The sequence below is a fragment of the Podarcis liolepis genome (assembly GCF_965112155.1).
Source record: "Podarcis liolepis genome assembly, chromosome: 16".
NCBI classification, from domain to species: domain Eukaryota; kingdom Metazoa; phylum Chordata; class Lepidosauria; order Squamata; family Lacertidae; genus Podarcis; species Podarcis liolepis.
In genome coordinates, this window is record NC_139567.1 from 33,984,756 (window position 1) to 34,005,226 (window position 20,471).

At 48.3% G+C, this 20,471-nt stretch overlaps 1 protein-coding gene across 7 annotated transcripts in view; it reads left to right on the top strand.

Moving 5' to 3' along the window:
- The window catches only part of GTF2IRD1 (GTF2I repeat domain containing 1), a 1,520,245-nt gene that overhangs the window by 90,982 nt on the left and 1,408,792 nt on the right, over window positions 1-20,471 (top strand). For 4 of the 7 annotated variants that reach the window (XM_083479617.1, XM_083479618.1, XM_083479616.1 and 1 more), the window contains 9 exons: window positions 127-210; window positions 1,947-2,130; window positions 2,849-2,877; window positions 6,302-6,349; window positions 11,197-11,274; window positions 13,283-13,475; window positions 15,202-15,239; window positions 15,538-15,674; window positions 17,849-17,976. In XM_083479617.1, the coding sequence (XP_083335743.1) occupies window positions 127-210; window positions 1,947-2,130; window positions 2,849-2,877; window positions 6,302-6,349; window positions 11,197-11,274; window positions 13,283-13,475; window positions 15,202-15,239; window positions 15,538-15,674; window positions 17,849-17,917 (860 nt within the window). In that variant the 3' untranslated portion in view covers window positions 17,918-17,976. Of the gene's footprint in view, window positions 1-126; window positions 211-1,946; window positions 2,131-2,848; window positions 2,878-6,301; window positions 6,350-11,196; window positions 11,275-13,282; window positions 14,148-15,201; window positions 15,240-15,537; window positions 15,675-17,848; window positions 17,977-20,471 lie in introns of those variants that run through there. The other 3 variants (XM_083479619.1, XM_083479620.1, XR_014520034.1) reach the window with 2 other exon arrangements.

Here is a 20,471-nt window from a genome sequence, read left to right on the forward strand (position 1 = left end):
TGTACTATAGTTAAGCATTGTTGCGTTTTGTGTGTACCCCCCCCCAAAAAAAACCCCTCAATGGGCAGAATTCTATGATAGTTTCCTCTCTCTCTCTCTCTCTCTCTCTCTCTCTCTCTCTTACAGAAAATTACGACACTCGGCTTTCGAGGATAGATATTGCAAACACGCTAAGGGAACAGGTTCAAGATCTGTTCAATAAGAAGTATGGTGAGTAATCTGGCTGGATGCTAATCTTGACACTTGGGGTTCATAGAATCATAGAATTGTAGAGTTGGAAGGGGCCCTGGGGTAGGTAGATAGTTACCTGGATCTTTTCCCTACAGTTTTTTGAAGGTGGGGACAACGTTTGCCCACCTCCAGTCTGCAGGAACCTCACCTATTCTCCAAGAATTGTCTAGGGTTATAGACAGAGGCTCTGAAATTGCAAGCTCCTTTAGCACCCTTGAGTGCAGCTCATCAGACCCTAAACATTCTATCTTGCTCAAAGCAAGAGTTCCCGGGGAGAGCTGCAATGTTTGTAGGTGGGCCTCCAAAGACTGTAGTGGCAGAGACAGTTCTAGGTCCTGGCGGTCTCCTCCAGCAGAAGTCACTGGTCCAGTGGTGTCTTCTGAGGTTTGTTTCAGGGCATGGTGATTCCTGTCCCCAGTCTTCCCCCTCTGTGATGTTCTCTGATCTGTCTCCTGATCATATGGGGGCTGATAATAATTTTTTATTAGTTTTACGTAAAGTTATACATAACTGTTCCAAAAAAGTAAAATAAACAGAGGTTCTTTCAAACCTTCGGACCTCCTTCACTCCCTCCATGAGTTCCATTTCTAACTTTTTTTTTCTATTTTCTGCCTCCTTTACCGTAATCCATCTATTATGTAATCATAATAACCAAAGTTCGTTTTACTTTACAAGTGTCATTGTATTCCTGCCAATGATTTCAGCTGTCTGCAGTGGTCTTTCAGATACGTTAAAAAGTTATTCCAGTCTTTTAAAAGGACTTGGTCTTCCTGGTTTCTGATCTTTCTCGTCAGTCTCGCCATATTCCATCAGCTTAGTCTGCTAGTCTTCTCTCGTCGGTACTTCTCCTTCTTTCCATCTCTGGGCAAGAAGCATTCTTGTTGCCGCTGTCGTTGCATACATAGTCTTTTCTTTTGGTATTTCCTCGCCTATAACACCTAACAAAAAGGCCTCTGTTTTTTTTAACAAAGGTTATCTTAAACTCATTATATATCATTTCCCAGAAAGCTTTTACCATCCCACATGCCCACCACTAATAATAATAATAATAATAATAATTTATTTATTATTTATACCCCGCCCATCTGGCTGGGCTTCCCCAGCCACTCTGGGTGGCTTCCAAAAAAAATATTAAAATACTGTAATACATCAAACATTAAAAGCTTCCCTAAACAGGGCTGCCTTCAGATGTCTTCTAAAAGTCTGGTTGTTGTTCTCTTTGACATCTGGTGGGAGGGCGTTCCACAGGGAGGGCGCCACTACTGAGAAGGCCCTCTGCCTGGTTCCCTGTAACTTGGCTTCTCGCAATGAGAGAACCACCAGAAGGCCCTCGGCGCTGGACCTCAGTGTCTGGGCAGAACGATGGGGGTGGAAACACTCCTTCAGATATACTGGACTGAGGCCATTTAGGGCTTTAAAGGTCAGCACCAACACTTTGAATTGTGCTCGGAAACGTACTGGGAGCCAATGTAGGTCTTTCAAGACCAGTGTTATGATGGAAAGTACCTTCTTTCCTTTTACATTTCCATATGGGGGCTGATCCTGGCAAGGCAGCATGGACCCAACAGCATTGTCTGTTATCGCCGACCCGGACTTCCACTCCACGTTTATCAAGGCCAGGCCGGAGCAGAACTTGGGCATGCCTGCCTCCAACCCCAGTTCTATAACCACTGCGCCATCCTGCCCACCTGTCACCTTCCTGCCTTGCCTTTCAGGTGAGGCGTTGGGCATCAAGTACCCTGTCCAGGTTCCATACAAGCGCATTAAGAGCAACCCGGGCTCTGTGATCATCGACGGGCTGCCCCCGGGGATCCCCTTCCGGAAGCCCTGCACCTTCGGCTCCCAGAACCTGGAGAGGATATTAGCCGTGGCAGACAAGATCAAGTTCACGGTAACAAGGTATTTCCCTCCTCAGGGATCCTTCCCAGGTTGTGCTTTTGTGAGGACAAGTGTGTTTGTGCTGGAGTGGGGAGTGGGCCTTCTGCCTTGTGGCCTGCGTTTATGACTCTCTGCTAAAACAAGTCGCTCGGGGTTTCTTCCTAGGCTTACAGGCAATACTATCCCTGTGGGTTTGTACGCGTGTGAGAATGTGGATGTGTTGGTCTTGCCCACCACTACCGTGCATTTCCCTTCCAAAGGTATCTGGCCTAGCAGGTGAAGAAGGTGCAGAAAGGTTCTCCCACCTGCTGCTCGAAAGTAATGCGCACCTTTCTTGGCCAAACAACGTCGCGATTTAGCGTGCGCATTAGATTCGATGGCGCGTTTGCATTCGCCAGCAAATACTTTCTCGGTCTCAAGGTTTTGAAAACTAGGCGCGCATTAGATTTGCGTAAATACGGTATGAGACATGGTGGGAAATGCTTATCCCCCCTATTGTAAAAATAAAAAAAAGTTCTTTATTGCCAAACGTACATGGCACTATAACTAAATATTAAAGTAAGTTTGGGGTGGGATTGCTTATTATAAACAGGAGAAATAAATCACACCATAACCCACAAAGAACAAAGACTGAAATGGGGCTGGGGCTGGAGGGAGTTAAGGAAAGGAAATACTTAAATCAGTTATGATAATCGTAATAATTGCTTACTTATTTATTAATACATATTTTGTTTTCCAGGCCTTTCCAAGGACTCATTCCCAAGCCTGGTAAGTGCCCAGTGTAACCAAAGACTTAAGTATATCTTTCCATTCTGGAAAGCAAGATAACTTTAACAATTTTGTGGGGCCGTCCATTTGGGGGAGGCGGCCTGTTGTCTGTTAAATTTTTGCTCCATGGTATTCTCCATTCTGCATGTGCATTAGCTCTGTGTGTCTTTGCAGATGTAGTTGCTTTTCACATCTCTCTCTCTCTCTCTCTCTCTCTCTCTCTCTCTCTCTCTCGTGTGTGTGTCCGTGTATTCCATTGCTTGTTTTAAATTGTATGTTACCCTGTAAATTCATATTCTATATATACATTCCAAACTGAGGATGACCACAGGGCCAAAATGTGTCTGGACATATTTCATTTTGTTTGATGGGAGCCCAGCCATTTTATATTTGGTCTGTTTATAATACAGTCGTACCTTGGAGGTCAAACAGAATCCGTTCTGGAAGTCCGTTTGACTTCCAAAGCATTTGGAAACCAAAGCGCGGCGTCTGCTTGGCTGCAGGAAGCTCCAACAGCCAATCAGAAGATGCGGAAATTGTGTCTGACGTTCAGGTTCCAAAGGTCGTTCGCAAACATGAACAATCACTTCCGGTTTTGCGGCATTCGGGAGCCAAAACATTCGAGAACTAGGCTGTTCGAAAACCAAGGTACGACTGTAGTTCATATTAGTTATACAGAATGCTAGTTCTGTGTAACTAATATAAACTGCAGTCGTACCTTGGTTTTCGAACAGCCTAGTTGGCCTTCTTTGGATGCTAAGTTTCCAATTTGTTCATTTGCGGCTTTCATTTGCGGCTTATTACGAAAAGATCTCTTAAGAGCCAAAGGCACTGCATAAAATGAGAAACATTGCATTGCAATAGAAGTCACTGCCATGACCCATAAACAGACCAAGCAAAGCAGCAGAAGCTTGAGCAACAGAAAACGTCTCATTGATAAACAGCTGAGCATTTATGAATTGAACACACACAAAGACACAAAAAGTGTGTGCTTTTTATGCAGACCATCTCAGGTTCGACCTGTGGCATCTCTGTCTGGAGCTAGGACAGACAACCGTCTAAAGGTGTGGAGAGTTAGTCAGTGTAAATTACCCTTCCCTAACTCCATGTCTGCCAGATGTTATTAGATTTCAACTCGCACCAGCCCTAGCCAGCATGACTAATGGTTAGAGGTGGTGGGAATTGTCATCCAACAACTGCCGGAGGTTCACAAATTCCCTATCCCTGGTCCAGACAAAACTAAGCTGGATGGAGCAACAGTGTGGTATATAAGAGGCCTTCCATAACATTTTAAATGGTGAATGTGCTTTATAACCTCTTCTCTCATACTTCAGAAACCTCTGAGTTCAATGTTAAGTCCATTTTGCAAGTGAGGGAACAAGAGACTTGGGGGTGGCAGATCATTGCTTCTTCCGATGGAGAGCTCACATTTTGAGAACTCAGTCCATCAGAAGCAGAAATTGTATTAAGGTGGAAAGCTCTCTATGACTTTTGGTGAAGAGGATATGGTGTAACCCAAAATTTTTCGGTCTGAAAAACGACGTGTTTGGGAAAATGGGGCTTTCGAAAGCAGGCGAGATTGATTATACATTGAAATCCCATATTACTTTTGCAATTTATTGTTATTCATGTATTACATTTCTAATCCACCTTCCTTCCAAGCAGCTCACGATGGCGTACAAGGTTCTTCCGCTCCCCGTTTTATCCTCACACAACAACCCTGTGGGGTAGGCATAGGCTGAGAGGCAGTGAGTAGCCCAAGGACACCCAATGAGCCTCATCACTGAGTGGGGATTTGAGACCGGGCATAGGAGTCATTTTCCTAAGGGCTGAGGTCCCTTCACACACGAACCCCAATAAAATATTTGAGGGGGCCAAGCCCCGCAAAGTTGATGGGCACTGCCATTCAAATGGTGCAGGTGTGCCGCGTCTTGTGAGTGAGAGGGGCTTACCTGTCCCCTCCCCATATTTTGTTCCAAGTTGGCACCCTGAGATCAGGCATCCCTGGTCCTAGTCTGGCACACTTACTGCCACCCCACAAGGCTAACTTTTCCTACGGCCAGAACAAAGCAGCGCATGCCATTGTTTTATGTTACGAACTGCCCTGTGATCTTTGGATGAAGGGCAGTATTCAAATTTAATACCGTAGATTCTGGTGTATTAGGCGACTGGGCGTATAAGACAAGCCCCAACTTTTGCTGTTCAATTTTAGAGAGTTTGAGCGCCACCAGGGGCAGAGTGCGCACCCCTCCGCTGCCTCTGCTATCACAGCAGCAGCAGCCGCCCGAGGCAAGGCGTTTGGTGGACGGGCGCCTGAGCGCCGCACTCGGAAGGACTTTCTGCGTCCCCTTCTGTGGGGAGGGAGGAGGAGCAATGGCAGAAGGGGCACCTCTGCTCACCGGCTCCCTCCCCTCCTTCCCAACACGTATACCCAGCATATAAGACGACCCCCGACTTTTGGGGTGATTTTTCCAGGGATTAAAAGTCATCTTGTACGCCGGAACATATGGTAGATAAAACACATTGCGCAACTTAAAGGGCATGCACACACACAATAGAATTAGCGGTATTTTAAGTAGGTAGAAGGTAAAGGACCCCTGGACGGTGAAGTCCAGTCAAGGGCGAATCTGGGGTTGCGCTCTCAGGCCGAGGGAACCGGCGTTTGTCCACAGACAGCTTTCCGGGTCATGTGACCAGCATGACTAAACTGCTTCTGGCACAACGGAACACTGTGACGGAAACCAGAGTACACGGAAATGCCGTTTACCTTCCCGCTGGAGCGGTACCTATTTATCTACTTGCACTGGTGTGTTTTCGAACTGCTAGGTTGGCAGGAGCTGGGACAGAGCAACGGGAGCTCATTCCGTTGTGGGGATTCGAACCACCAACCTTCCGATCAGCAAGCCCAAGAGGCTCAGTGGTTTAGACCACAGTGCCACCCAACATATTAAAAGGAGCAGAGGAAGCAAGCTACCTGATTCCAATTCAGACCACTGGGCCATTTTGGTCAATATTGCCTACCACAACTCCAGAGTTTCAAGCGAGAGGTTCCCCCCCCCCCCATCTTGCTAAGAGATGCTGGGTGGGGGGTGAGCCTTCCCCTGCCTTAGCTGGAGATACTGGATACTGACCCCAGGATCTTCTGCGTGCAACTCATATGCTACGGCCTTCGTCCCTGGTCCCTGGGGAAAACCACTTGACCACAGGGGAGCAGTAGAATAAACGCTACTGGCATGAGCAATGATGCCTTTGGTGCAATGCCCCCAAGGCAGCTTGCCTCCAGATGTGTAGCTTAACTTTGGCACAGAGCTTTCGGGAGATGGGGGCGAGCTTCGTGTGTGGATCAGCCGCAGCCTTTTGGGCTCGGTTCTCGTGCGAAAACTGACCTCCGCTCATTCTCGCTCCCCCTTCTCTCTTTCCTTAGCGCCTAGACGGATTTCCACACTGGAAAAAGCTTACGCTGCTTTGCACGGTACGTTGCTCCGTGGGTGCGTCATGGATGGTAGCAGACAAGAAACGCTTGGCTAAGGGAACATGCGATTAAACCGAGCGGCTGTGGAAAGGCCCTGGTGGGTTTTAAATGCAGTGGTATCTTGGGTTACAGACGCTTCAGGTTACAGACGCTTCAGGTTACACACACCGCTAACCCAGAAATAATACCTCGGGTTAAGAACTTTGCTACAGGATGAGAACAGAAATCGCGTGGCGGCAGCAGGAGGCCCCATTAGCTAAAGTGGTACCTCAAGTTAAGAACAGTTTCAGGTTAAGAACAGACCTCCAGAACGAATTAAGTTCTTAACCCAAGGTACCACTGTATGTCCAGGGACTGTAGCTGGCATTTTAGGTGTGCTGTGGAGCTGCTGAGCCTGTGGGGGTGCCCCACAACTAGCCAAAGAGGCTGCCAACCATCACAATTTCAGGGATCTATGGGGGGGACACATTTCTGCATTGCAGGGGGTAGGACTCTACAGTTCTTTGATTCTGTAGATAACAGGTGGTTATAGGATGAAGCGAGATGGCAACTTGGCCAGGAAGGCTGCGCCCTGACCTGAGCTTTGCCCCTGACCTGGCCACATTTATGCCCTATGTTTAAAGCAACATGGTTTCACATTAAACAGCCATGGCTTACACCAAAAGCATTCTGGGAATGGTAGTTTGTTGAGGGTGGCTGAAAGCAGTTAGGAGACCTCTGTTCCACTCGCACAGCTACAGTTCCCAGAGTTGCACAGGAAGAGGGATTGACTGATAAAACCACGCTGGGAACTGTAGCCCTGTGAGGGGAAGAGGGGTCACTTCCAAACAATTCTCAGCACCCTTAGGAAGCTACAGCTCACAGGATTCTTTTTTTGGGGGGGGGGGATCTATGGCTGTTTAAAGTGACATATCATCATGCTTTAAATGTATGGTGTGAATGTAGCCCTGGTTCAGCTTCATTGCTTCCCTCCCAGAGGCTGCTTTGAATATTTAAAATAAAATTTAACCAGGCACAAGAGATCAGATTGCAGATATATAGGTTGACTCTTACCCCCACTTAAAGTGAGAATAAGCAATCTTAGGAGTTGCACCCACTTTGTACAGTAGAAAAATAGACAATATTATTATTATTATTATTATTATTATTATTATTATTATTATTATTATTATTATACCTGGACTTCAGCCAAAGATCCCACAGCGGCTTAGAACAATTAAAACACAGTATTACAGACTTTTCCAAACAACTTAAAATTACACAAATAAGATGGGTCCTAAAAATGCACACTTAAAGTATAAAAAGCCAGGTGTGTCTTCAGCGTTCTCTAAAAGCTGTATTGCGAAAATACCATGTGGGGAGGGAAGTTTCACAGCTTAGGGGCTGCCACAGAGAAGGCCCTCCCTGTGGTCAGGTGAGGTGAGAGGTGGGAGATTCAGGACAGAAAAAAGGAAGTGCTTCATTTCACAGCTGAACTGTGGAACTCACTGCCACCAGATGCAGTGAGGACCTCATCATTGGACAGCTTTCAAAAGGAAATTAGGCAGAAGGATAGGACTATCAATGACAAATAGCAATCGGGATTAGTGTCAGCGTGCCCTTGAAGAGCAGTTGCTGGGAAGCAGCCACCGCAAGATACGTCTATGGCTCTCATGACCTGTTCATAGCTATTCCATCGGGGGAACTGGTCTGATCCTGCTGAGTTCTCCTTATGTTCTTAGGTTAGCTAGAGAGGACCTTACTCCTAGGTTGAAGGAGCTGACTGAGGCGTTCTACAGTAGCCATGAATTTCATAAAGGGTGCAGTACAACTTATCTGCGTTTTATATCTCTCATTAAGTGCAATTGTCAGCAATGGCATTGGAGTAGGGGCAGAATAAGGAGGAGGTTTGTTTACTTTTTTGAACTATTTATAGACAGCACTTCCATAAAAAAATACAGCATCCAGAATTACAGTGAGATAAATAAAAAGAGCAGTAAATTCCGGCTGGCAAAAAACGGAAAGTCACCTTGCAAAGCGCTGAGTAACAGTTTATAGGAGACGCCTGAAGGAAGGTAGGGATAATTCCCGCCGAGCCTCCAGTGGCAGGGAGTTCCACAGGGCACAGACTGCCGCTTTAAGGCTTGGAGGCCTCTAGTAAAGACTGACCAAACCCCAGGGGTGTGAGGAACCTCAGGGAGTGGCCATCAAAGGATCTCAGTGATCGACGCAGAGCATAAGGAATCAGATAGTCCTTTAGGTACTTTGGACTCAAGCTATTGTTGAAGCAGCTGGGCCTGACAAGCGGGAGAGGGCGATCATACTCACATCCTGCCCACTGGCAGTTCTTGTGTCCTCAAGAGCAACATAACCAGTGACAAAGGCTGCATTAACACCTTAGGGTCCTTCCAGGATGATGGGATTTTTGTAACCTTGCCCACCACTATGAGTCTCAATGATGGAACGGGAGCAGTCAGTCCCTGGTGCGCAATGGCACCTTCTGAAGCACACCGGCGACTCCTGAAGCACACTGGTGGCCCTGCCACTTCCCCCATCGCTGGTGCGTAGCTGGGGACGCACCATAGCTGGGGAAAGTCTTCTGCAGCCTGCATAGGCGTCTTTTTGAGGCCTGCCTCTGCCGTCACGAGGGGCTTGAGCAGCTGTGCCAAAAGCCAAGGTTTCGGATAAAAACGGTCCAGACTCCTCTGTCCTTGCATTACACCCAGTATTCACTGCCTGAGGCAGGTGTGCAGCCCTCTATGTGGCGCTGTACTACAACTCCCATCAAGCATTGCCAGCAGTCAGGCATTATGGGAATTGTAGTCCAACAGCAGTTAAGGGCTGCTCAGTGTGAGGAGCTTCCTTTGCTTGGTGCTGTTTCAAACCGAGCAAAAAAAACCAACCGTGTGTTTCAGTCCAGAGTTTCCTTTCTTTGTCTGCTACCATCAACACACCCACGTCTGCCAAGCTGAGCATAAGTGGCGTGAAGCTCAAAGAGTGAAGGGGAGGCCAAGCCCCTTTCCTCCGGATCCTTCTAAATCCTTCAGGACATCCTTCCACCCCGATAGCATGAAGAGCTGCAGACCCGGGTGGCAACAGGCCATAGATCGTCTCCCCCCCCCCCATCTGGTGCCCTTCTGGGTGCTTTGGACTACAACTCCCATGACTCCCGGCAAAGCTGTGCTGGCTGGGGCTGATGGGAGTTGTAGTCCAAAATGTCTGAAAGGCACCAGATATGGTTGTCATAAAGTGGGGGGGGGGGTTTGGAACCTCCTACCCAGAGGACCAGATCTGTATCTGCCCTACTAATACCCAGCTCTACCTCTCCTTTAAATCAGAACCGGTGAAGGCAGTGAAGGTCCTGTGTGAGTGTCTGGAGGCAGTTGGAGGATGGATGGCAGCTAACTGATTGAGGTTGAATCCTGACAAGACAGAAGTACTATTTTGGGGGGATAGGGGGCGGGCTGGTGTGGAGGACTCCCTGATCCTGAATGGGATAACTGTGCCCCTGAAGGACCAGGTGCGCAGCCTGGGAGTCATTTTGGACTCACAGCTGTCCATGGAGGCACAGGTTAATTCTGTGTCCAGGGCAGCTGTTTATCGGCTCCATCTGGTACGCAGGCTGAGACCCTACCTGCCCACAGACTGTCTTGCCAGAGTGGTGCATGCTCTAGTTATCTCCCACATGGACTACTGCAATGCACTCTACGTAGGGCTACCTTTGAAGGTGACTCGGAAACTGAAATTAATCCAGAATGTGGGAGCTAGACTGGTGACTAGGAGCAGCCACCGAGACCATATAACACCGGTCCTGAAAGACCTACATTGGCTCCCATTATGTTTCTGAGCACAATTCAAAGTGTTGGTGCTGACCTTTAAAGTCCTAAACGGCCTTGGCCCAGAATACCTGAAGGAGCGTCTCCACCTCCATCGTTCTGCCCAGACACTGAGATCCAGCGCCGAGGGCCTTCTGGCGGTTCCCTCGCTGTGAGAAGCCAAGTTACAGGGAACCAGGCAGAGGGCCTTCTCGGTAGCGGCACCTGCCCTGTGGAACGCCCTCCCGTCAGATGTCAAGGAAATAAACAACTATTTTGAAGGCAGCCCTGTTTAGGGAAGTTTTTAATGTCTGATGCTGTATTGTTTTTAATATTCGGTTGGAAGCCGCCCAGAGTGGCTGGGGAAACCCAGCCAGATGGGTGGGGTATTTATTATTATTATTATTATTATTATTATTATTATTATTATTATTATTATTATTATTTTACTCCTCAAGCACCAAATGGCCTGACATCAGATGACCCACACCTTCAAATTGGCTTGCAAATTTTTAATTTGCTTGTATGTTAAATTTATATGCTACCCTTCATCCGAGCCTGGGGCTTCGCAACTATGACGTAGTGAATTGAGCAGAATGGGAGGCAAAAGGCGGGGAGGGGGCCAAATTTTGGCCTTGCACAAAACATCTGGCACTGAGCAATTCCAGGGCAGAAGGCCTCCCACTCCTCACATCAAAGCCTTGATGCAGCTTCTACACACATGCTAGACAATTAGCCAGTGCACTGTAGTGTTTAGAGTGTCGGACTAGGACGTGGGAGACCAGAGTTCGAATCCCCCCTCAGCCATGAAGGTCACGAGGGCCAGCCACCCTCAGCCTAGCCCAACTCGCAAGGTTGTTTTGGGGAGAAAATGGGAAGACATGTGTACGCCACTTTGAGTTCCTTGGAGGAAAGGCGGGCAATTAACTTAACGAGCTAAAATAAACCAGGCAGAGGCAAACTACCTGTCACATGCAGTGGGTTATGTCAACAACTGGATGGGTGGGAGGAAGAGCTCCCAAGGTTACAGCGCCCTGTTTCCTGTCTCCGCAGACGAGGACGACGCCAACCGCTTGGGCGAGAAGGTGATTCTCCGAGAGCAAGTGAAGGAGCTCTTCAACGAAAAATACGGTGGGTTGCCTTGCTCTGAGAACGACACTAGATCTGCCGTGGTGGCACTGGTGGTCAGAAAAAAAAGTTTTTGCCTGGTGCCGAGTGATATGTAATGATGGGGCCAGGAGAACCTCCCTGGGAAAGCATTCTATAAGCAGGGGGCCACCACTGAAAAGGCCGTCCTCCTCTTGCCCCATGGAGGAGGGCCTCAGTGGACGACTACAGGGTCTGGGTTGGTTCCTGTGGGGAGAGGCGGATAATTTTGGAATCACGGGGAATGCGGGCAGAGTGCATCTCAGCGAAGCAAAGAGGCAGAGGCCTGTGGTGTCTCCAGCAATAGGAAGGCTCGAGAAGGGGGCCTTGTGTAATCTGGCCTCCTAAACTCCAGCAATTGCTGAAGTTACTTGTGAGAAAGCTTCAGGAGTAAACCCTGAGGAAAACTCCATACTGCCCGCTGCCTTGCTGGACATCTTTGGGAAGAGAAAAGGCTAAGTCTCTAAGACAACCTTGTATGCCTCATTCCGGCAACTCTTGCAGCCAAGCTGGCGCCAAACATATTGCTCTTCTTTCCTTTGGATCACATCAGTGAGGTTGAGAGGGGGGTGGGGTGGTCCTGTTGTCTGGGCAGTCCAGGTTGCCTTGCGCCCCAGGAAGGTCAGTCCAATGCTTCTAACACAGCGAAAACAACACAGGAGGCAGCAGTTATGAGTTAGCGGTCTCTGCTGCTACAGCAGACACTGGGATTCTATAGGGGGTTGACTTCACCCTGGGTGGCACACTCCATTGTCGCTCGAGACAAACAATACAGTGGTACCTCAGATTGAGAACTTAATTTGTTCTCTCTCATGAACTGGGCAGAAGGAGGCAGCAAGCAGACTTGGAAGTAGCAGAGAGATATGCATGGTGTACAGTGGTACTGTGCTGGTCCCGGGGGGAGGTTACCGTGGGGCGAGGTCCAGGACCTGAGTTGAGGGTCGGCAGACAGTCCTCCATGGGCGAAGCAGGATCTAAAGCGAGGAGCCGGGCAAGGACAGGAACTCTGGAGGAACAGGACTGGGTGCTGGCCGAAACAGCTCTTCAACGACGTTGCTCCCGCAACCTGGGACCGGGCTAACTGGCCTTTATCTTCTCTGAGGCCAGGGGCGGCCCCGGCCCCCAGGAGACCCACCTCTCCCGGCCTTAAGGCGACCACTCCTCCTGGGAGAAACCAGTTCCCTCCGCCTCTCTGCCCTGAGCCTCTGCAGTTCAGGAGAGGCTGGAGGGTTACTGGACCCAGGGGGAGACTCACCTGTAGGCACTGTGTCCTCAACCACCTCCGGAGCCAGAGTGGATTCACCTGGTGCCTGCTCCTGAGGATCCGGCACAGGTGCAGGCCCTTCAGATTCAAGGCCCTGCCCCAGTTCAGTCGGCCCTGGAGGCGGGGACTCCTGTGCAGGCTGGGATTCCTTCGGTTCAGCCTCTGAATCGGATTCCCAGGCCACCACAGGTACCTCGGGTTACAGACGCTTCAGGTTACAGACTCCGCTAACCCAGAAATAGTACAGTGGTAGCTCGGGTTAAGTACTTAATTCGTTCCGGAGGTCCGTTCTTAACCTGAAACTGTTCTTAACCTGAAGCACCACTTTAGCTAATGGGGCCTCCTGCTGCTGCCACACCACCGGAGCACGATTTCTGTTCTCATCCTGAAGCAAAGTTCTTAACCCGAGGTACTATTTCTGGGTTAGCGGCGTCTGTAACCTGAAGCGTCTGTAACCCGTGGTACCACTGTACACCATGCAAATCTCTCTGCTACTTCCAAGTCTGCTTGCTGCCTCCTTCTGCTCAGTTCATGAGAGGGAACAGGCACTAGCCAACTAACTTTTACTCAGTGTTCGCAGTTACAGTTTAGGACCAGCTTTTTCCAGGGAGATTTTGGAAACCGCAAACAGGATGGGGACCAGGCCGGTTTCGTTTCGGCTGTGAGATGTGGCAGAGTTCACCATCTTGGGCCTTTTGCATCCCGTTATATCCTCTGTTGTTGTTTCAGGAGAAGCTCTGGGCCTGAACCGACCCGTCCTGGTGCCATACAAGTTGATCAGGGACACTCCGGACGCCATCGAAGTGACCGGCCTGCCGGACGACATTCCCTTCCGAAACCCCAACACCTACGACATCCACCGGCTGGAGAAGATCCTCAAAGCCAGAGATCGTATCCGGATGGCGGTTACCAACCAGCTCCAGTAAGGGCGCCCCAGTTCCCACCTCGCACCTCTGAGCGCTTCTGTTGAATATGTAATGTCGCAGCGGCCTCTGCTGGCCTGAAACCAGAACAGCTTTGTTGGTTTAATTGCGGCAGAATTGCTGCAAGTGAATTTATCAGAACATACAAACACAGGTCAATTCATTTATTCACCGCATTTTCCTCCGCGGCATCTGGGGTCAAAGCAGTTCATGCTAAGAAACAGTCTAAATATGGTAGTTCAAAAACAATGGCTAGCCAAAAAGAAGAAGAAGTATAGTATCGCTAGATAGCTCAGTTGGTTAGGGCGTGGTATCGATAATACCAAGGTCGCAGGTTCGATCCCCATGTGGGACAGCTGCACATTCCTGCATTTCAGGGGGTTGGACTAGATGATCCTTAGGGTCCCTTCCAACTCTATGATTCACTAATAACATAATAGCATATGACTGCCAGTTCATTTCTGGGCCCGGTTCAAGTACTCACATTGGTGTTTAAAGCTCTCAATAACTTAGGCCCCAAATATCTGAAGGATTGCTCCATTCCCTGGCAGATCACAAAACATTACAGACAGTTTAAAACCATTCAAAATAGCAATTGCTAATTTGTATTGAATTGTTTTATTATATCTTCGTCTTATTTTAAAGAGAAGCGGTATACAATGGTACCTCAGGTTACATACGCTTCAGGTTAAAGACTCTATTCTGCCTTTCTCAGAACACACCTGAGGTCCTGTGTACAGTTCTGGGCACCACAATTTAAGCTGGAATGTATGGACATGAGGGTGACTAACATGATCAAGGGTCTGTGTGAGGAATGGTAGGGGATCTGTCTGGGATTATTTAGCTGTGATTCCTGCATTTCAGGGGGTTGGACTAGATGACCCTGGGGGGTGAATTCCAACTCTGCACTTCTATGTTTCTTACAGTAGCCTACTGGGCAGGAAAGAGATGGGAGAGAGAATAGGAAACCAGGAGGGGAGGAGGAGTGCTCTTATTGACCCCGGACTGATGAGCCCTGCGGGAGTGTGGTTCTTGTCAGGATATGAAGCTTACGCATTCTGTTATACATAACTTCCCTGGGAATAAGTCAGTGGAAAATACCTCTGACTGCACAGATAAAGGGAACCTCCTTTGTTTTGATTCCAAGATTGTAGACTTTTCACAGGGGCTTCCAAACTCTTTGTCTGTTTCATTTCCTTAAGAATAGCCATCAATCTTTCACTATGCAAATGTCAGGGAACTGACATCGGAGCGAGAGGCGAAGGGGAGGCTCCCAGATGATGCTGGCGAAGGACCCAGCAGCAGGGGGAGAAACAGCTCAGTAGAGGGGGAAGCCAATCAGTGCAACACCGGGGATAAAGGGGGGCAGACGGGGGAATTGGAGAGAGGGCTCCAGGACTCTTCACTGGACATCAGTGAGGAGAGCCCAGGTCCTCCGCTACCCATGCCTTCCCTGCGCAGAAGACTCCCGCGCATTGAGAGGAGGAGGAGACTGGGTGTCAAACAACTTTTATGTTGGAGGAGGTTCAAGAAACGCCCACTGACGGATTCTGCCAGTGACTGAGGCAGCCACGATGAGAAAGGGCTGTGCAGTCAGAAAAGTTTAACAAGGCAAATTAGCCGAGAAAGGCACCAGTTTACGCACGAGTAACTCATACCCATTACAGCAAATACTGCATTTTTAAATTTATCCATTCATTTTTATTCTCTTTTTTTACACTGCAGGCCCTTTGCAGACCTAGGATCTGAGGCCAAACAGCCAGGTAAGTTGAAAAGTGAGGAGGAGGGGAGATGAAAAACAAAAACCCCAACCCCGAAACAGTCTCTCTTTGCTCGTAAGAAGATCGGAAGAATCCTGCGAGTCTCTTAAAACTTCTAGCAGGGGGAGGATGTGATTTGAAGCAGGAGAGGGTTGGTGTTTAATCCTTCCCAGTGCTCGTGGTTTCCGCACAACTAGGGCACTGAAGGTGTGTTTATTGTGTTGCAACAAAAAGTGGGGCGGGAAGCAGGAAGAGTGCTGCAATTCCCGTTTGAACCCACGTCCCCTTTGGATGTCCCTAGAAAACGATGGCACCATTCCCAAACGGAAGCGGAAGAGGATTTCGGAAGGGAATTCTGTGTCTTCCTCTTCATCTTCATCTTCCTCCTCCTCTTCAAATCTGGAGTCCACGTCATCAACCAACCAGATCTCACTTGTGGTAAATATACACCAAGGGGCTTGTTTTTGCTGAAGGGGAGGGTCAGCCTGTGTCTGGACTGCACCACCTCAGGCTGTGGATTGGGTCTCCCGTGACTGAACACACAGCACATCCACTGCTTTCAAGACCCAGCGTTGCCCTAAAGAGGATTCAGATTAAGGGCTTTATCAAATACTGGTGCTGCTCAGAGTAGACCCACTGAAAATAATGGGCACTGCTAACTTATAATCACAGAATTGTAGAGTTGGAAGAGGCCCCAAGGGTCTGAGAGCCAGTGTGGTGTAGTGGTTAAGAGCAACAGACTCGTAATCTGGTGAACCGGGTTCGTGTCTCCGCTCCTCCACATGCAGCTGCTGGGTGAAGTCTCTCAGCCCCACTCACCTCACAGAGTGTTTGTTGTGGGGGAGGAAGGGAAGGAAGGGAAAGGAGATTGTTTGCCGCTTTGAGACTCCTTCGGGTAGTGATAAAGCGGGATATCAAATCCAAACTCTTCTTCTTCATTATCTAGTCCAACTCTCTGCAATGTAGGAATCTCAGCTAAAGCATCCATGACAGATGGCCATCCAACCTCTGCTTAAAATCTTCCAAGGAAGGAGAGTCCACCACCTCCCGAGGGACTCTGTTCCACTGTTGAACAGCTCTCATCGTCAGAAAGTTCTTCCTGATGTTTAGGCTGGATCTCCTCCCCTCCAGAGCAGCAGAAAACAAGCTTGCTCCATCTTCCACGGGGCGGCCCTTGAGATATTTGAAGATGGCCCTCATACCACCTCTCAGTCTTCTCTTCTCCAGTTCCTCAACTGTTCCCTATCAGGCTTGGTTTCCAGACCTTTAATCATCTTGGTTGCCCTCCTCTCCACATGTTCTAGCTTGTGAACCGGCCTGAGATGGCTTATATTTAGGGCTAGAAAAATGTCACCTAGAGCCAGGGAAACCAACATGGTACCCTCCAGATATTACTGCACAGCATCTCCCACATCTTTGGCCATTGGTGCAGTAGGCTGGGGCTGATGGGAGTTGTACTCCAACAAATTTGAGGTGGCCCACACTGACTACCCTTAGTCTAGACAGGCCCCATTATAGAGTACTAGCTTCCTATGAGATCCTTGAATCCCTTGGGGGTTCTTTGTTTGTTCACTGTTTCGAGGGCTGCATCTACACATCTATAAAAAAACATGAAAATGCTCTGGAAGAAAAACCATTTTAAAGTTCACAATGGGGGGGAAAACATAGAGTTATGATTTCAGCTCTACAGCGCCATCTGGTGTCACAGTGTTACAACACATTTATAATGTTTTATGTTTACTAATGTAGCTGAGTCCATGTACTCATTGTGGTACATTAGCCGATTTGGTTAAAAGGCTTCGTATTTAATAAAAGCACACTAATTAACCAGGTATAGTGCTTTTTTTTAAATGCTTTAAAAAAATTTAATTGCTTAAAAATCAATGAGTAGCAGGCAGTAGATTAGAAGAAATGAAATTCCTTCTCTTCTACCAATAGTAGGACACTTTAATCCTGTATATGTGTGTGCTGTGTCTGTAGAGTGTGGGAAGTCATGTCCAGTTTTCGGTTGCGCCCCCAGCTGGCATGCCAAGGGTGAATGTGGTTTTGGGGCTAATGAAGGTTCTCAACCCTGGTTTAGTGCTGTGAGATCATGCTCCTCCCTGCTCTCTTTTCCCAGTGTGGTTGCAAGGAGATTGGAAGCTTTGATTAACCACAGTTTTGTGTGTTGATCCAAACTGTAAACTATGGTTAATCTTAAAATGTGATTAGCAAAAACAAGCCAGCTTCATAATCTATGGTTTGAAGGTTGACTTGCTGCCATGAACCATAGTTAGCTACTAACCACTAACCATAGTAAAAGATTCATTGCAGTTTGTCCAGGTTGGGACATCACAAAATAACATGAAATGTAAGTGAAAACTTCCAAACTCCTCCTGACAGTCACACCAGGAGGAAAGGGGAACCGTGCAGGTTCAAGGCTCACTGGCTCTTCCGAGTTAATGTTCAACTATGTGTGAATGTAACCATCCCGTTTGGCCCTGATGCAGCCCGATATTTGCAGTGTTGCAATTTCCTTTTGTGTATTATATTATATTATATTATATTATATTATATTATATTATATTATATTATAATTAATGAGTTTTCCCATCTTTTGCTTTTCCCCCCAGCAATGGCCGATGTACATGTTGGACTACGGAGGTCTCAACGTTCAGATCCCAGGACCGATGAATTATTGAGACCTCATTCACTGAATTGGAACCTCAGATTATATAACACACACACACACAAAAAGAAATCTCTGACGATGTGTAATTTTTTGTACAAAGTGTATATTCCAATATGTATCGATGCCTTTTAGTTTTTCCAATGATTTTTACACTATATTCCTGCCACCAGGGCCTTTTTGAATAAAAAAAAGGAAGTGTTGCCTTGCTCTTAAAAAAAAAAAAGTTTTAAAGTTATTGTTGACCACGTCTGCATACTTACGGAGAAAGAAGTCCCACTGAAAACAGTAGAATGTGGTGCCAGTTCTTGGAAGCCCTACCTGGTAGCAGGCCAGTCCCACTAAGCCAATTTGGGTCTCAACTTCTTACTATTATATTTATTACACAGCCTTTCACCAGAGGGTCCTAGGGTGGGTAATATAAAATACAGTATTAAAAATGATTTAAAACAAATTTCTCTTGCACTAGTAAGGTAAAGGTAAAGGGACCCCTGACCATTAGGTCCAGTCGTGACCGACTCTGAGGTTGCGGCGCTCATCTCGCTTTATTGGCCAAGGGAGCCGGCGTACAGCTTCCGGGTCATGTGGCCAGCATGACTAAGCCACTTTTGGCGAACCAGAACAGCGCACGGAAACGCTGTTTACCTTCCCGCCGGAGTGGTACCTATTTATCTACTTGCACTTTGACGTGCTTTCGAACTGCTAGGTTGGCAGGAGCAGGGACCGAGCAACAGGAGCTCATCCCGTCAATGGGATTTGAACCGCCAACCTTCTGATCGGCAAGTCCTAGGCTCTGTGGTTTAACCCACAGCGCCACCCGCGTCCCTCACTCACTTGCACTAGAGTGGGTACTAAAATACATATATCTTGAGTGTTCAGAGGCCAAGGCAGGGAGTGTCAACCTGGTCCCTACTGTCCACTAGTGGGCGTTTCAGGATTCTAGGTGGGCGGTTGGGGGTTCTATGGCAGAAGCTGAATCCTCCTTCCCTCAAGCACTGGTGGGCGGTAAGGAAATTTTACCATCAAGAAAGATGCGTTAGTGGGCGGTAGATATAAAAAGGCAGTGGTGGAGGAACCCTCTCCAGCACCTGGGGCGGGACAAACCGCCTGGCGGTGCACACAAAACGTCCCATACGGACTGCGCATGTGTGGCAACCCGTGCAGATGCCATGTGAGCGGCGCCCATACTAACTGTGTGTGTGCCCTTGGCTGCTCTACAGCTGGGGGGGGGCAGTGGGTCATCTTGTCACCCCCCTGGGGTGGACCGACCCCTCCGACCCCCCTTCGTACGCCCCTGTAAAAAGGTTAGGGTTAGGGTTTGACCAAACACCCGAGAGCATAGCCCCAACAAGCCCAGGTCAAGCCCAGATAATCAGCTTAGGTCCAAAAGGTGAACCAGAAACAAAGTCAGGGAACAGTCCAAGGTCAATCCGAGACAGTGAACTAGAAGCACATCCAAGGAGTCGGAGACTAAACAACTAGAAGGCTCGAGAGAGAGGTCTTATCTACTGTGGCCTCCTAAACCACCTCCTAAGCACAGCTGCTGGTCATGAAGAGATTCCTTACAAAGACTCTTGTGTCCGTCGTAGTCAACAATACTGTGTTGCCATTCTTTGGCCTGGACCCCAAACTTTTAGGCTTGGTCTCTTGAGGACTTCTCCTCCTCTGACAATTTCAGGGTATTTCATCAGGTAGCAGCTTGGGGGTCCCCTCAGCATTGGATTTGGGGGCTCTGCCTGCTCCTCCTCAAGGTCCTCAACCTGTGAGGTGTCTTGTTTGTCTTCAGAGGACTCCATGCCTGGTACCAGGCCAGGTCAGGGCGGCTTACAGCACATAAAACATTGTAAAATATTAGACATTGAAAATTTCCCTAAGCAAGGTTGCCTTCAGATGTCTTCTAAAAGTCAGATAGTTGTTTATTTCCTTGACATCTGATGTCAAGGCACCACTACCGAGAAGGCCCTCTGCTTGGTTCCCTGTAACCTCACATCTCACAGAGAGGAAACCGCCAGAAGGCCCTCAGAGCTGAACAATGTGGGTGGAGATGCTCCTTCAGTTACACTGGGCTGAGGCATGGCGGCAGAGGGCCTTGTTGGGCCTGCCCGTGGTGGTGGCAGCTCCCTGGGCCTTGTGGCCTCCCAACACGTGTGACGTCACACGTGTTGCATGTGTGACATCACGCACATGCAACAAGCCCCCGCAATGCTGTGCGGAGCTCTGCGCCTTTGGTGATATCGCAGCGGATATCGCAGCGGACCCTAAACCAGGTCTTGCATCACTGGTGCCCCAGATGATCACAAGTGTTGCTCATATGTAGTCAGGCTTGCATTCTATGGAAGGCTTTCATAAGGAATCTCTCTCTCTCTCTGCCAAAATTGCAAGAGAATCCCATGATTGCTTTATTACTGTTTTCCCTCTGCTGCTAATTCTTGCTGTTTCCCACAATCATCCATCTTTTCACTTGTCTCCTGCTTTCCACGCAAAGCTTCTGTATATAACATAATTATATGCAGAAGGGACTTTTTGCTTCATTGCAATTAAGAGACGGGAGCTGCAATTCTTCCAAC